The sequence below is a fragment of the Eulemur rufifrons genome, chromosome 4 (assembly GCF_041146395.1).
Source record: "Eulemur rufifrons isolate Redbay chromosome 4, OSU_ERuf_1, whole genome shotgun sequence".
Lineage (NCBI taxonomy): Eukaryota > Metazoa > Chordata > Mammalia > Primates > Lemuridae > Eulemur > Eulemur rufifrons.
This window is the reverse complement of record NC_090986.1, coordinates 80,837,786-80,854,179: the sequence shown is the minus strand read 5'-3', so window position 1 is coordinate 80,854,179 and position 16,394 is coordinate 80,837,786. Positions and strand designations below refer to the sequence as shown.

At 41.4% G+C, this 16,394-nt stretch overlaps 1 protein-coding gene across 1 annotated transcript in view; it reads left to right on the top strand.

Annotated features, from left to right (window-relative positions):
- Positions 1-11,895, top strand: part of FGF9 (fibroblast growth factor 9) — a 28,034-nt gene extending 16,139 nt beyond the window's left edge. The window contains exon 3 of the mRNA XM_069467440.1: positions 11,650-11,895. Within this exon, the coding sequence (XP_069323541.1) occupies positions 11,650-11,895 (246 nt within the window). The remainder of the gene's footprint in view (positions 1-11,649) is intronic.
- Positions 11,896-16,394: the final 4,499 nt, after the last annotated feature.

Below are 16,394 nucleotides of genomic sequence, written 5' to 3'. Positions count from 1 at the left end.
GTTTTCAAGGGATTAAGTAGTAATTCTTAGATGATAAAGAGGGTAGCACCTCAGAGTAGCATCTTCTATATGACTTAGTCCATGCAGTGTCCTTGTTTTGCAGATGAGGAGAGAGAGATATTTAATGGCTTAGTGACTTACTTTAGGTCACATGGTTAAGTGACAAATCAGGATTTGAATGTAGGTAAATTAGTAAATCTTGTCTGATACACATGCCTTTTAAAAGTGGCCATCCATTTTTGTGAATAATTTTTTTTTACCGGTATTAACCACATAGTGGAGCAAGATTTTAGTATTTCTTTCACAGATATGATTTTGGAGGAATTTTTTTTTTCTTTCTAGTAGCCTAGTTTTAATTTAGTGGTTTGTTTCTTTCCTTAGCTAGATCTATACTGTTGGTCATTAGTTAGTGGAAAACCATCTTTTAAATCATGTATTCACTTATTTAATTTTAGTTAAGTTTATGTTGTGGGCAGGATAGCTACATTGACTAATTATCTAAGGCACACTTAAGATACCTCAAGTTAGCATTGTAAGGTTTTTTGGAGTGGCCGGCGCCAGAGAAAGACAGACGAGTAGAGTTGAAAGGGATAAGTAAAGAGGCTTTATTGGGGCGCTCCCGGGTGGGGGTAATGTGTCCCAAGAGAGGGACCCGGGCAAGCCTCACAGGACCCACGGAGTGGGACCAGAGAAGCCGCCCCCCCCCAGAAGTCTGGGTTTATATAGGTTCTTAGGGCTGGGGGATGGGAGCTTCTTCAGCCAGGAGATGTTGGCGTGGGGAGTAAGGAATTTCTTTGTTTTAGTTTTGGGGCGGGTATTGAGGAATAGGAGGGGCTTCTTCTTTTTTCATTAGGGAAGGGAGGGGTACCTGCCACCGGCCTTATAAGTATGGCCAAAGTCGTAGCACAGTGGTCTGGAGATTTCCCAGGTTTCAGGAAAGATTTAGTCTTAATCATTCGTGGCTCAATAGGCGCATTCCCCACCTGGGATGAGAATCTGGAGGAGGATGGTTCTGGGTCCCAGGGAACAAGCTCGGAAATCCCAGAGCAGAATCCTCCTGGTGGCAGGTGCAGCACTTACGGCTGACCCCGGCTCCCATCCCTCCTCACCTCCCTGTTGTTCCACACTGCTGCATTTTCTGAAGTCACCCTGCCCTGGTCCCTGCCAGAGAAGCCTGCACAGGAGAGAACAGTTTTGGGAAAACCCAAGTCAGACTCTTAGCAAGCTGTTCCCTTTCTTAAAGCAGAAGATCTGTGAAGGCAGGGGCTTGGTTCCTTTTGTTTTCCGTACTGCCAGTAGTTAAAACAGAGCCTTGCATGCATTTGGCACTTAATAAGTATTGAATGAATGAATGTGTTGTCAGTGGCATCCCAGATCACTTCTCTGTGTGCGTGTGTGTGTGTGCTTGATTGTGTGTTCGTGTTTTAACAAAAAGATCAGGCAGACCCTGGCTTGTAAGTACCTAACTTATGAATAGGTGTCTGAGAGCTTAGGAGAGTTGGCCTATAGTCCTGTGGGTCCTGATCACTTGAGTATAGGGTTTCCTTTTTGTCAACAGTGTTAGGGAGCCACACATGATGGTAATTGCACTTGGAAGTGTCTTTTGATTAAAAGGCTGCTCTGGGACGACAACTGTGAATTCATTAACACATGAAGAGGAAACCCTTCCCTGCAGTTTGCATGTACGTCGGGGGAGAGTGGTGGTCTGTGCTGTGGATGGATATTTCGCATCTGTGGGTTCGCTGTCTCAGGACACGGGTCGCGTCCGATTAGCTTGTGAGTTGGGGACTGTGAACACAACCAGGTGACAACAGCATTAGGGACAACAGGCACAAGCTCACTGACCCCCAGCTCGACCTGCTTCGTCCACCCCTGCTACCTCCTGAATCCCAGAACCCCTGTCACCCAGCCCTTCTCGCCACTCTCCTCCATCTCACCTGTCAGTGTCACCCCTTTGTTCAGAATAGACTGTCAGAAAAAATTAGAGCCTCCGAGTCTCCGACTGGTTTTGAATTGCAGAGCTTCTTGCTTCTCTCTTGAGTAGAGTGGTCTCCCTGAGTTCTTCCAGTTAGTGCTGTTGGTTGGACAGGCGGATTCGGAATTAGGGCTCAGACTGGAAGTGCTTTCTGGTCGGTCTGTCGCGCGCATGCGCACTCGCACACTCACGCGTGCTTGCTCGCACACTCCTTGCTTTCTTTCGCAGTCAGCAAGCGGTGCTGATCACCTACTACTGATACGTGCAAGGTACTTTAGTAGGTGCTGGAAATAAAGTTGATCTTCATTTGCAGATTGTGTATCTGTGAATTTGCCTCCTTGCTAAAATTTGTAACCCCCAAATCAATATTCCCCTAACTTTCATGGTTATTTGTGGACATGTGCAGAGAAGCAAAAAGCATGAGTCACCTTCATGCACTCATTCCCAGCTGAGGCCACCGGAGACCCTGCTCAGCCTCCTTGTCCCAGCTCTCAGGCTGCAAACAAGGGTCCTTTTGGGATCTATTTGTGCCGTGTATTTCACATTTTGTGCTTCTTGTCAGTGACTTTGCTGTGTAATGTCTCCTGCATGGTGTGGAGGTGTTTTTAGTGTTGCTGCGCACAAGGCTGGGCTGTGGCGTGGCTGAAGGAGCAAATGCATGCATTAGAGAAGCTTCCTTCGGGCATGAATTACAGTGCTGGTTGGCTGTTGGATGTTAATGAAGCAATAATGGATTTTAAACAAGGTAAACATACATAAACAAAGGTTATGTATTAATCAGTTGACAAAAATGTTACTATCAGAGGCTCACAGGAACCTAACCCTGTATTTCCCGCTAGGAGCAATGGCTCAGTGTTCTAGGAGACTTCCTAGAACTTCCCCACCTGGAATAACAACATTCAGTGGTACCTACAAATGCAGATGTCCTTCCTCTTGTGGGTGATGTCAGACATGTAAACCAAGAATTATAATTTGATGTGATAAATGTTATAGAATTATGTATAAAAAAGGCTCAGAGACTTGCAGGAGGGAGCTTACTTCTAGGGGTAGGAGAGAATGTTAGGATTATTCACAGCGGAGATGGAGAAAAACAGATAGGTGTTCTCAGCAAAGGGAAAAGCTTTCCAGTTGAGAAGGCAGCTCTGCTGCCGGGCGGCTGTGAGATGAATCTGGGTTCTGCTGTCTTTCCTCCACCCGGCTTGGCTTCTGTTTATCCCAGCTGTTGCCGGAGGCTTCTTTGTTGACATTTGGAGGGTCCTCCCCTGTCAGCAGCATCAGCCACTCGGGCTGTTGCCGCTGCGTTGTTCTGTGTCCTGGCCTGGGAGGTGACCTTGGTCCTCACAAAAAATGCTGGCCCTGCTGGAGTGAAGTGGGAGCCGCTGCCCGGGGGCAGCGTCAGCAGTGGCCTGGCCACCCCAGCCCTCCTGCCTTCCCTACGCCGGGGAATGACTTGAACTTGCACAAAAACATCATTTGTCAACCTGCTGGCCTGGTGTTCCTCCGTGGCATTGTGACAACTGGCTGAGAAAAATGTCTTCATTCCTGACACCCCTGCTGCAGAGGGCTTCCCCCTGAGCATTAAAAGGTTGCAGCGTTAAGTGGGAGAGACATGCTTGGAGCTGTCTTCCTTTGTGCTTTCTACAAATGCTTAAAATCCCGACACAAGTTGATTTCATGACACAGCCTCTGACAATAGATAAATATTTTTTCTTCAGATCAAAATATGGCATTGCTTGAATTTTACTTTAAAATGTCAACTGTAAAACCTTATTTATCAAGATTGATTTTATGTACTTGATTCTCATGCTGCTCATTATTATTTTATCCACTTAAATCATTTTTTTTATTTGGGGTTTCATTTACTTTGTGATTATGATTATTATTTTTTAAATGCTCATGTATTAGTGAATGCACAGGCTGTCCCAGCACCCAAAATGCCTCCGTACCATTAAGTACCATTAGAGGCTGTTTCTCGGGGTAAGGTGCCATTTTTAGCAAGGCCCATGTCAGCATATACATTTGGTTTCCTGGAGGAATAGATTGAGCAGATGATCATCTTAGTCTTGATTAGTGCTGGCAGAGAGAGGAGGGTCCCTGAGAGAATCAGAGACAGTCACGTAAGTGTTGAGGAGAGGAAGGGCTGTTTCTATATCTCTTGGCAGGAAGGGTTGGGTTCCAGAGAAATCTGGGCTGACGTGAGTACAGGGGTGCTAGGAGTTGGGGACCCAGGAGCAGGTGAAGGTGCTGGAGACAAGCTTTATCCCCCTTGCAATCTTACTTAGGATTTCTTGGTGGGTGCTGGGTGGAGATGGGGAACACAGGCTCCACTGGGGGGTGTTTAAGAAATTCAAGAGTCACGTGGAAATATCAAATAATGACTGAGGGAGTCCTGGGATTATCACTGTTTGGTGCATTTTCTCTGCCTTGTGCACCTGTCCAACTTTCCCCTCAGATTTGGGAGTTCTACAATATTTCTAACTTTTTTTTTTCTTACAGCATTTGGGTTATCTTTTCAGTAAGTTCTCTTTGGGCAGTTCATGATGTAGGGTTTATTGGTCAGGCAGGCTGCTCATGAGCCATGTTTATTGAGGCCAGTGCTGGGAAGAGGATGTGGCAGGCACCCAAATGCAAGGAAGTATAATAGTAACGTCCTCAAGGAGCACATCATCGGATGGTCTCCCAGTGGGGAGCAGGGAAGGCCCCTCCTGCCGAAGTGTCTGTCTTCTTCCCTGCCCTTCTTTCCTCCTTGAAACAGCAACCTCATTCTCTTGACTGTTTCTGGAAGCATAAATTCAGTCCACGTTTCCAATCTGCTGCCTGCTCCCCACTGCAGTGGGGAACTGATGCAGCACATTTTATTTGGTTTCTTTCCCTACTTTCCAACGGCATTGCAGTTTCTTTTGTCATTTCCTGTTCAATATGTCCTTCCAGGGTTACTGTAGATAACTTTGCTTTCCACATTTTGATGTTCCAAGACTGAATCTTAGTCTCACAGGGACATTAGAAATCTCTTAGTCCAATTCCCTCATTTTACAGAAAAGGAAATCAAGGCCCAGGAACGTTAATCAACCCGCCCCCAGTCACCAGTTACGTGTGCGTGTGTCTGCAAGGGTGGCATGCCTTTACTAAGGAAATCCTACGCAGCTTTGAGTGCGTCAAAATTTGTCTTTGGGTTTACACTGTCATCCTATTTGTTAATCTTCTCATTTCTCTTGTTTTATTTCTACAAACCATGTGCTGAATTTAACCTGCCTTGTCTGTCACAGGAAGTCTTTAATGCATCTTTCTTTTTTGATTCTGCTCCCTCCAGTATCTCCAGTGAGGATCACAGAACCAAACAGTTGGATTCAGTTGTCTTTGTATAATGTCTTTCTTGAATCTTCATTTCCTTAATTTCACCTCTCAGCCTTTTAGCTTTTCATTTCTCCTCCATTGTCTGTCAGTCTGATCCTTCGAGGGCATGCAATATTTAATTTGAAGTATTTTCAGCTTTTGCATATCTTTGATGCTCATTTCCAGTGGTCTTTGAATGACACTTATCAGATAATAGTCCACCTGGGAAGAAATGTTACATGTGATTTTTTTCGACTTGGTGTTCTACGATTCTAAAAGAAATATGATGATTTTTTTCCCCTATGGATTTGTTTATGGAAGAATTAAATATATATTGGCTACACATCAACACAAGCAAAAATATTAAAGTGAATATGGCACTTTTCAAATTTGAATTCTATTATCCCTCGAGCAGGATTTCTTTCCCCTGTGGGAACACATGTCTGAAAATGTATTGAAAGTTTATGAGATAGTATGATACGCTAAACAAATATTCATTTGTATAGGCAGCTCCTAAGGAAGGCCCCTCAGCCGTCTAGTTTGTCCTGTGGTACGTGTGGCAGGTTCTGTCCTTGGCAGCATGTTGGGTGCCACACAGCTAGTGAGTGTGCAGCAAGCAAGACGTGTGTGTGTGTGTGTGTGTGCACCTAGACTCAGGCTGGGACCCCGATCTTTGAGTCCCCAGGACTGAAGTAAGCAGCTTCTGAGGAGAAGGTATTTTCTGTTTTCTTTGCTTTTCTTTTTTTAGGTGGGGGAGGAATGGAGAGAATTTAAGAATTCTTAAATTTCTACATATTTTGATGAGACAAAATGAAAATTCCCTGCCTACTTGCGTCATTTTGTTTACACTGACCAGACGCAACTGATTCAATTGTTCCCACAATTCCAGTGGCAATTTTGATGGCCAGGATGGTAGATATAAAAGCAATCCCATTCGGGAGAGTGGGGAATTTTAAGAGGTTTTAAAAAACGGGGCTTAAGGTGAGGCATGTTATTGAGGGCCGAAGGGGGTTGGATCTGGATTAGAGCTCCTAATAAAATAAGAGATAGTGTCCTCCTGCCTGTTCTCTCTGTGCTTGTTGCTTTCTGTCTAGTTGGGGACTTCTCCCACGAGAGAAGAGTTAAAAGATCTGGCTTCTTATTAATGGTGCTTTAGTCATTATATTTAATCACCCCGATCCTTGCAACAACTCCCATTAAGGCTTTACTGCTGGATTATTAATGAAGAAGAGTACATCTGTACGAGTAATTGTGGTGAAGGGAGGTTTAAATACCATGACTGTAATAAACGCAGATATGAGAATGAATGATTGCATCAAAGTCATTAACTCATGAAATGTTTAGGAACTCTACAATTAAGTCAGTGTATAGTCACTGATCATGAATTGACGTGTCGTAGTAGTTTATAATGTAGTAGCAAGTAGTTTAAGCAACCCTCGAGTTAAATAAATGCAGCCATTTGGGTAGTGTGGATAAAGCTACACCATATGCTTGTTAATATGGAAATTATATTTTAAAATAGCAGCATGACATAAGTCTATATGTTTTCAATGAGAACTACTACTGAGTCTCGAATTTTCAAACAACTCTGATTTCATTTTTTAAATGGGCATAGATACCAATTGGCCATAATCATGCCCATGTGGATTACACGTTTTCAAATTGTCTAATATTTTAAAATAGTGTCCATATAAGTTTATGTCCTATAACATTCCTAAGCATTCTCTGGGCTGTACTATAATTTTCACATTATTATCTCATACTTTGGTTTTAATAGGATTGGTAAAAGTTTTGAAGTTTTAATTTCAGTTTTTCCCAGTGCTCAGAATTTGATGATATAAAATGAAAAGAGGTTTCCATAGTTGCTAACATTCACCAGATTTTGTTCCAAAGCATGGGCTTTAGTAGATTTTTGAATTAAATCCACATTCTCCACCCAAGCTTAGTGATATAATCCAACAGTTCAAAGATAGGTATCCCATAAACAGCTATAGTTAAATAATCTAAAAAAAAAAATTAAAACATGGAAATACAATAAAACAAGAATTGATCACTTTATAGTGGAATACTCTATAAACTGTCTGCATTGGAAACATATGGTGAGTTTTAAAACATCTGAGTTCTATAATTCTAGAGTGTATCGTTTATTTGAAGGCAGACACTCCCACCCCACCCCTCCAACATATATAAGAATACAGGTTAATATTTTTTTGCTGTCCCAATTTGCAGTCATTTACTTCTTTTTAATTTAGAAAAATAGTTTTGGAGTAGAAATACATGATATAAATATACTCACCACAACGAAATGATTTATCATTAAGTACTGAAGTGTGATCATAAAGAGATTAATTTTGTAAATCTTGCTATTCTGTCTAAAACAAAACCACACATTGATATAGTCCCAAATAAGAGGAAGAAATTATTTAAAAGCGTATACATGGTTTAGAAAAGTAACATGGTCTTTAACTTTTAATAATTTTAATAATTTAACTTTAAAGTGTGCAAGTTTATCAGCATGGCATAATTGGTGTAGGTACAGGAGCTGAAATGTAGCAGTGGTTTTGCAATGTAATGTCTGCACAGTCTCATTTAACTTGTTAACCAAAGTCATACAACTCTCCCATGAATAAGACAACTGGACTCTGAGCCGTCATGAAAAATGCTGACTATAGATTGTACTGTTTTAAATTGAAATAATTCACTTTATTTTTCTGGGTTGCCTTGAAAGCTATGTGTGTGTGAATGATGCTCATGGCCTGCCAGGGACATAGAGCAGTGTTAACTGTGCAGTGAAAAGGCCAGCTCTATTTCTTAGCTAATTCACTATTTTAAAAGCAGTTTTTCATATTCTTAATAAAAGTGTAAAATGACAGTCTTGTCTTAATCACTGAAAACAAGTTAGGGTTCCACGTAGATGGTGACACCTCTACCGCTGTAGAATTCGGTTCATGCTTTCTGTTTTGTTTCTCTTTGCACCCATTCCTCCTGCAAGATGAATAGCATTTTTAGAAAATTATATTTTGATGTAAAGAGGCAAGGACGCCTCTCTGAGAAGAGTCACTGCACTCAGTTCCTGAGCCTACTTTGCAAACTCTAGCCCTTTACCTACAAGACCCTCCCCAGCACCTGCCCCTTGGGAAACGGCATCTGAAGTCCCATGGGATGGGAGGGGCGGTAGGAGTCACACTGCCCAGTCAGTGAAAAATGAAAAATGGAAGGACTCTGTCCCAAGACTGTGGCAGCTCCGGTAGGGCTCCGGAAAACTTGCTCTAGTGGCTTCTTTATGTAATAACAAGATCTTGTTACATAAAGATGGGGGCAAATCACTTCCCATCGGGCCTTGCTGTCCTATGTGTTTAACATAATATCAACACCACCAGTCTGTATTCAGGGCTTCCTCTGTGCTTAGCACTGTCCTCTGGTTGCATCTTTGTCACCACCCTGCCTCAAGATACTTATAACTAACGTGTTTTTTTTTTTTTTTTTTTCTGAGACAGAGTCTCACTCTGTTGCCCAGGCTAGAGTGAGTGCCGTGGCATCAGCCTAGCTCACAGCAACCTCAAACTCCTGAGCTCGAGCGATCCTCCTGTCTCAGCCTCCCGAGTAGCTGGGACTACAGGCATGCGCCACCATGCCCGGCTAATTTTTTCTATATATATTTTTAGCTGTCCATATAATTTCTTTCTATTTTTAGTAGAGATGGGGTCTCGCTCTTGCTCAGGCTGGTCTCGAACTCCTGAGCTCAAACGATCCGCCCACCTCGGCCTCCCAGAGTGCTAGGATTACAGGCGTGAGCCACCGCGCCCGGCCAATAACTAACGTGTTTTAAAGATGAGGCTACCAAGACTTGGAGAGGTGAAATAACTAGTTGTAGATGCCCTACAGCTGGTGACATCGGGGGAAGTTGGTACTTGAGTAGGCTCTGACTCCAAAGCCAGGCTCTTTCCCATTGTGTAAACTCGCTATCTTCTGCTGAGGTTTCTGAGTTGCTATTTCTGATCCAAGAAAGGTCATTCATTGTGCTATAGGCATGCTACGTGTGCAAAGGAAATATAAATGCGCGCCCAACTCATGGCTCCAAAAGGAGGAGGAAGTGTTCTACTTTTTAAAAATAAAGATTAATTTCACAGTGTTTGCCAGGTGATGTGATTTCCTGCTGAGAAAAAAAAAAGCTTGATTTGAATTAGTTTTTCCTGTCCTTTGTAGAACTATACACTCGGCATCCAGTCCCACACTTTGGTCCCTTTTATTAATGAAAAAAATAAATGCACATAATTTGTTTAGAAAATTTACTTAATTACAGCAAATCGAAACCAGCCATTTTTTAGCCAGGAATAATCTTGCCTGTGAGGAAACTATTTATTATGCAAATGTAGTGAGGACTAAAATAGACCTTAATGTCTTTAACACACTTTAAAAATTTCATTGGTTTTAATAGAGATGAGAGAAAAATGACATTCAGCCTGATCTCCCCAGTGCGGGAGATGGTCGCGTTCCCAGAAGAATGCCCCTCTAGGTTCAAACGCAGAGGGGTTGCAGGGGTACCTCTCCACTGTGCACCCCATCCTGCAAGGGGGAGCTTCTCTAGCCACCCCCAAATGGGAGTAGTCCAGTTGTGGGTGGAGCTTGCTTTCCACATCAGCAGTCTAAAGTTTTCCCATCATTTTGTCCTACCCTAACATATTGGTTTTTTTTCCTGCTTTTTCTTATTTCTCCCTTAGCAAAAATTTGTCCAGTGAGAGAATAGTTTGCTAAAAACCTACTCGGTGCTTTTGACCACTTGAACAGCACCTGTTAGGAGGCACAAGCCCTCATGAGCTATTTATTGTGTGTTATAAGCCTTGGGGTTGGGGAAAGGACATAGAGAAGATAGCCTCAGCTTGGACTATTGATTGATTTTTATCAAATTCTCTCCTCTGTCCTTTCCTTTGCTCTCCCAACTTTACAAGCAGTTGGAGATGATGGATTCTACTCAACTTATATCTATAAATTTGGCATATTAAATTGTGTTCTTAACTGTGTGCACGTAAAAAGGACATCTGTATTTTGGCCACATATAAAGTTTGCTGTTTGTCCTCTGAGTCTGAATGGCAAAAAAGAAAGATTGTTAAATGCTCTTATTTGCATTTGCTTATTTGTTTTCTTATTTGTGTAAGGTTCCAGGAGGATAAGAGCAAAGGAACTATCTGAAGTCATCCTAGTGTTTACTTTTTAAAATTACCATCTAGGAAGGTATTGATTTTAAAAGTTTCAACGGAGTGAGGAGAAGAGCAAAAAGGCCAGTGGATCCCGTTGCCCTGTTTCTCCAGGGCCCAACTCAGACACTCCGCCGTCTGCCTAGGGCGTGTTCAAGGCTCTGAGACCTGCCCTCTGCTTCAGTTCTGGCCGTCACTGCCCACGAGTGACGCAGCGCGGGGGCCCCAGGTTGTGCGGTTCAGCAAGACCCGGGCATTCCCAGAGCTCAGGTGGAGGGAAGTGAACATGTCTGAGAAGATGAGGAACGTTTTGGTCTGGGAATGTAGGAATCGGTACAGTTTTCCTCTTGGAATCTGTGTACCTGAGAATGTGGCTTTTTTAGTTGGGAGTCTCTTCCTCTATCTAAATTCAAGGAAATGGGAGAGCCAGAATATTTGTTTTCACTTTGTATTCAGGAAGAGTCCATCAGTCATGACGGAGCATTACATTTTAACATGTGGAGTGAGGATTATCTGCCTCAGAATTCTTTCAGGCACCTGTTGAAAATGCCTATTTTTTGAGAATTTCCGGATCAGAATTTTAAAGGAGTAGGGCTCAGAAATCTGCATCTGAAAAAGCATGTCAGGTGGTTCTACTGCACAGTGAAGTTTGAAAACCACTCTCAGAGAGTAATAAATAAACACCCGTGCCGAAAAGGGCAGGAACATCTGATACCACTGGTGATTTGCTAATGTTGGTCTCCATAGCAAGTACTTTATAAAAAACACACCTGTATACAAGATGAAGCAGTTATCCGAGCCTTTGCGCAGAGTCCCTTCCTCCCAGCTGGGTCACCACCGTGTAACTGCTGTGGGAACAGAAAGTGGGAACAGCCATCGACTTTTGCCGTCCACTCGTTCAAATAATTGGCATGTGGAAGAGTTTAACTGGAAGACATTTAGAATCCTTGTACTTTAGTCATTGGGAATAAGAAATTACAATGTAGTTACAGAGCTCAGCAGTTTTTGCAAAATGCCTTAAAATGGGTTAAAAATCAGTATTTTCTCATCAGGGTTATATTGTGTAGCAACAGAATATTACTTTTGATACACAAAGTAGCCAATTTGACAACATGTTTATTTGCCTTTTTTTTTTTTTTCTAACAGGAAAAACTAACCCAAGAGTGTGTATTCAGAGAACAGTTTGAAGAAAACTGGTATAACACGTACTCGTCGAACCTGTATAAGCACGTGGACACTGGAAGGCGGTACTATGTTGCGTTAAATAAAGACGGGACTCCACGAGAAGGGACCAGGACTAAACGGCACCAGAAATTCACACATTTTTTACCTAGACCAGTGGACCCCGACAAAGTACCTGAACTATATAAGGATATTCTAAGCCAAAGTTGACAAAGACAATTTCTTCACTTGAGCCCTTAAAAAAGTAACCACTATAAAGGTTTCATGCGGTGGGTTCTTATTGATTAGCTGTGTCATCACATCAGCTCCACTGTTGCCAAACTTTGTCGCATGCATAATGTACGATGGAGGCTTGGATGGGAACATGCTGATTTTGTTCTGCACTTAAAGGCTGGTCCTCCTGGAGGGCTGCCGAGGGCCACTTGCTTGATTTCTCGTGCAAGGAGAGGGGAGAGAGACGGAGCGAGAGGGGCGTGCGTGTGTGCGTGGGTGAGTGGGCAGCAGGGGAAGCCGAGAGAAGCTCGAGAACGAGGACGTCGGCCTGATGCATGCTGGGAAATAGACACGCTTTTCCATTTTTGATCAGTTGTACTTCATCCTATATCAGCACAGCTGCCATACTTCGACTCATCGGGATTCTGGCTGGTGGCCTGCGCAAGGGTACGCTGCATTTTCAAAGGCATGGAGGGTGCAGTCTTACTTAAAAGACTTTTTCAGTTAATTCTCACTGGTATCATCCCAGTGACCTTAAAGCAAAGACCTCTTAGGAAAAAAAAAAAAAAAAGTTAAATTTATTTATAGAAATTCCAAAGGCAACATTTTATTTATTTTATATATTTATTTATTATATAGAGTTTATTTTTAATGAAATATGTACAGGCCAGATAGGCATTTTGGAAGCTTTAGGCTCTGTAAGCATTAAATGGCAAAGTCCGCTATGAACCTGTGGTAAATTCATGCAAGTAGGTATAATGGTGCATGGATGTGAGAAATTCTAATGACCCTAATGTACTAAAGGCGACAATCTATTTTGTGCCCATATTATTGTAAACTTATGCACATTGCTCATGACACTGAGTATTCACTCTTCAGACTGCTTGTTTCATAGCTTATCCCAGAGGATTAAAGATAAACTGGGTCTCAAACTTTTATCCTGTGTCTGTAATATTTCCTCTCTCATAAGTGACTCCATCATTGTAGTTTCACGGTTGGAAAGTATGAGGGTTGGTATATGTCTTACTTGTTTAAATCTATTGCAGAACATACCAAAGCTAAACAATAACTATGCTTTTATTTTAGCCAGTCTCCAGAACAACAGGACTCATATCAAACATTGTACTGACTTAAAATTCTTAAAAAAAAAAGGAAAAAAAAAAACCTTACATAGCACAGACTATTTTTTTAAGAGACAAGAATAAGATTAACAGGACCATACTTGTAAACTTTTTATTTGTGCACTTAGCTATCAAATATGAAATTATACAAGGACCATGGGGGTCATTGTAACATCTTTTAGAGAAAATGGCTTTTGGTGTGAATTGTCATAATTACGTGATAATAGAACTCTTCAAGTAAAACTTGCAAAATGAAACTAATAAATCTTTATCAATAATGACAATGGGGGGAAAGTATAATACTTGTTGACTGTGTTTTGTTTTTTAAAACGGTCTTCACAAACACTCAATTTTTTTAGAGGGGAGGTTACTATATAGAATATCTTTTACAAGGCTTTTATAACATTTTATGCTGAAAAGTATAAGAATACATATTTCTTGAGTAGCAATAATTTTGGAACTTGCCCTTGGGCAAGGGAGACTATTTCCTACTATATGCTAAGGAAAAAAGAGCCAAATTCTTAAAGCAATATTTAAGAAAAAGGAATTTATAACAAATTCTTGTCTACATACAACACTTTCTAGCCAGTTATGTTGAGAAATTAAAAGTGACAGTTAAAAAATGTGCTGGGATTTATGTAACTGATTTTAAAATTTGATATTCCAACGTTGTTTTGCTCTGATGCACATTCTCTATAAAAAATAAAAGTTTGTCACTGGTGAGTTAAATCTGTTACGAGCTAGAAGTGCATGACTTATTGTGGTGACAATATATTGCCTTTCTATGGTCCATGTTGGAGTATGTGGCACTGCCCTCCTGCTGATGTGCATTAAGGAAAAACTAGTCTTATCTTTGGAATTGAGAAATATTCTTGGGGGAGGGGACAGAAGCGATGTAAAATAGTTGATTTGTGATAAAAGATTGTCCTCATTTCATTTACTTTCTTTTCCTTTTTTCTTTTCTTTTTTAACTTTCTAAACAGAAATTGCATTTAATTCCAAGAAGTAATATTCTTATTTATTATTTAACCCTTTGCTGCTGCTAAAATGTGCATATATTCAGGCTTTAGTTTTTCCAAAAGGCATTTAATTTTTTTTTGGCTAAAAAAATATTAAACATTTGACCACAGGGAAGACGAATCAGGTTTCTAGGATGTCATAGGTGTAATATTTAGCACTGAAGAAATTGATTTTACAAGACAGCCAAAAGTAATCTTAAAGTAGCAAGAGACCATAGATTATCAGCCTAAAAGGAAAACACATTTGTGAAAAAGATTAAAATCTCCATGCATTCCTAGAAAATGCTACTTTAATGTCTACTTTTGGAGTTGTTTTGGTACCTTTTTATTTTTAAAGAAAAGCAAAATGTTATATGCTTTTGGCAATTGATACAATAAACTGTAATGGTCTGTAAATAAATAAATACTGACTTATGCAATTTATGTAAATAGGCGTCCTGGGAGAGTAGATGGCTCAGGGTTTCGCCTGGGCATTGTCTGTTGAGCAGTAGAGCCAGCGAGTCATCCCCAGCTCGTGGGTTTGCATCCGGCTCTTGTCCTAAGAGACCCAAAGCCTGTTGGATGGCAGACTGAGCCTCTGCAGAATGGGTGGTCCCAGTTTCACAGACAGTTGCTCATATAGTTAAACCACTATCTTTTTGGTGCCAACACTTGCACCATGGTCAAAGACTTACCGAGCATGGACTGAACTACCTTCCCTTCTGTCACGTGAATGTCCCCCAGCAGTGCTGAAGGACAGGTCAGGTCAGTGTTGGGGAACCTGCCCTGCCAGGTCCTGTTTTGTAGATAAATGAGTGGCTTCCGTATGGTGTTTTCATTCTATTTCATCTCATGCACACTGCAACATTGTGTTACTTACTTGATAATCTGTAATTGTGTGTAAATACATACAGAATTATGTAATTTGTGTAAATACATAATTATAGACTTTTGAAAACTGGTATTTTTTTTTAACTTGATGTCCATTTTGGAGCTGCTTCAGATTCTGTGCCTACACGAACCAATGGAATTTTAAAAACATGCTTTCCTTGCTCTTACAGCTGTGCGTGTGTGTTGAGGGCTTGGGGGTGTGGGGCGATGGAGGGGGAGGTGCACACACATCCAGATGTCTTTTCTGCAAGCATTCAACGAAGAAGCAAGTAATGTTCTGGGACGAAGATTTATGAACTTGCAGCAAGTGTAGTGCAATGTGTGTGCACATTTACGTGGATGGGTGAATGGACAAAGGCGTATTGTTTGAGGTCCGATTCTGTTTGCTGCATCACTTGACCTTAAAATGTGCCGAATTTAGATCTACTGTTCGTGGTCACTTGCACGAAAGAGCAATGAAATGGTGGGGTCAGGGGACTATGCCAGATGGATTTGAAAGATGTATTAGCCACCAAGCCCCCTCAAGTGTACGTGCGTGTATGTGTGGTCTACATGCTGTATGATACCCGAGGTTATGCATAGACATTTCACAGTTTTAAATTGATACTTTATTCTTAAAAGTGGAGCGGGGGGAATTATAACAATAAATTGTGTCTACCACCTTTAGTACACAGTCCAAAATTCAGAGATTCAGGTTTGTAGCATGGACCCCGGCCACAGAAGACTTGGTCACAACTGTGCGAATAATGGCTTAAAAGTGTGATTTCTACCTTTTACTTGCAGTGAGCGTGTCACTGTTGTTGCCTTTAGTTCTTTGGAAGAAAGTGTTGATGTAACCTTTTCTTCATCAGAGAGTAACATGCAGAAGAAATAGATGCTTCTATAATTTTCTTTGGGAAGAAAGTGAGAACCTGTATATTACGTGCATTCTCCACCAGCTATAGTCACCGGGTTGCTGGACAGACGACTGCTCTAAGGTCGGACAATTATGAAGCCTCTTTGCTATTTTGGTCAACAGTAAAAGAGAAAATTCTCACTTAGAAATCTCATTATTCTCCAACTATACTCCAGCTTATATCCTGGAAAACATTTTTAAAAGTTAATTAAAAATTTTGTAGGCATAACTGCATATCTGAATAGCCCTTGGCAAGCTACGCTTATAACTGGTCCTTGCTTTCCTCTCCATCCCCTGTCCCCTTCTGAAGGTCCTTTTAACTATGTTTGTGGTTTTTGTTATGATTCCTGTTGATATTAGCAGACGTGGGAGAGTTTGACACTAGGGGTGAAGGAGTTAAAATAAAAAGTTGTGTAAGGAGAAGACCCAGGTGCTGCTCTCCTCACACAGGGGAAGGACAAGCATTATTGACCATGTTTACGGCCCAGCTTGAAGAAACTTATTTTTAAAAACACTCATGCAGGCTTTTTCCTGAATGTATTGTGGGACGTGGCAAAACATTCTGTCAGCTCCACCTGGCTGTTGCCTCTG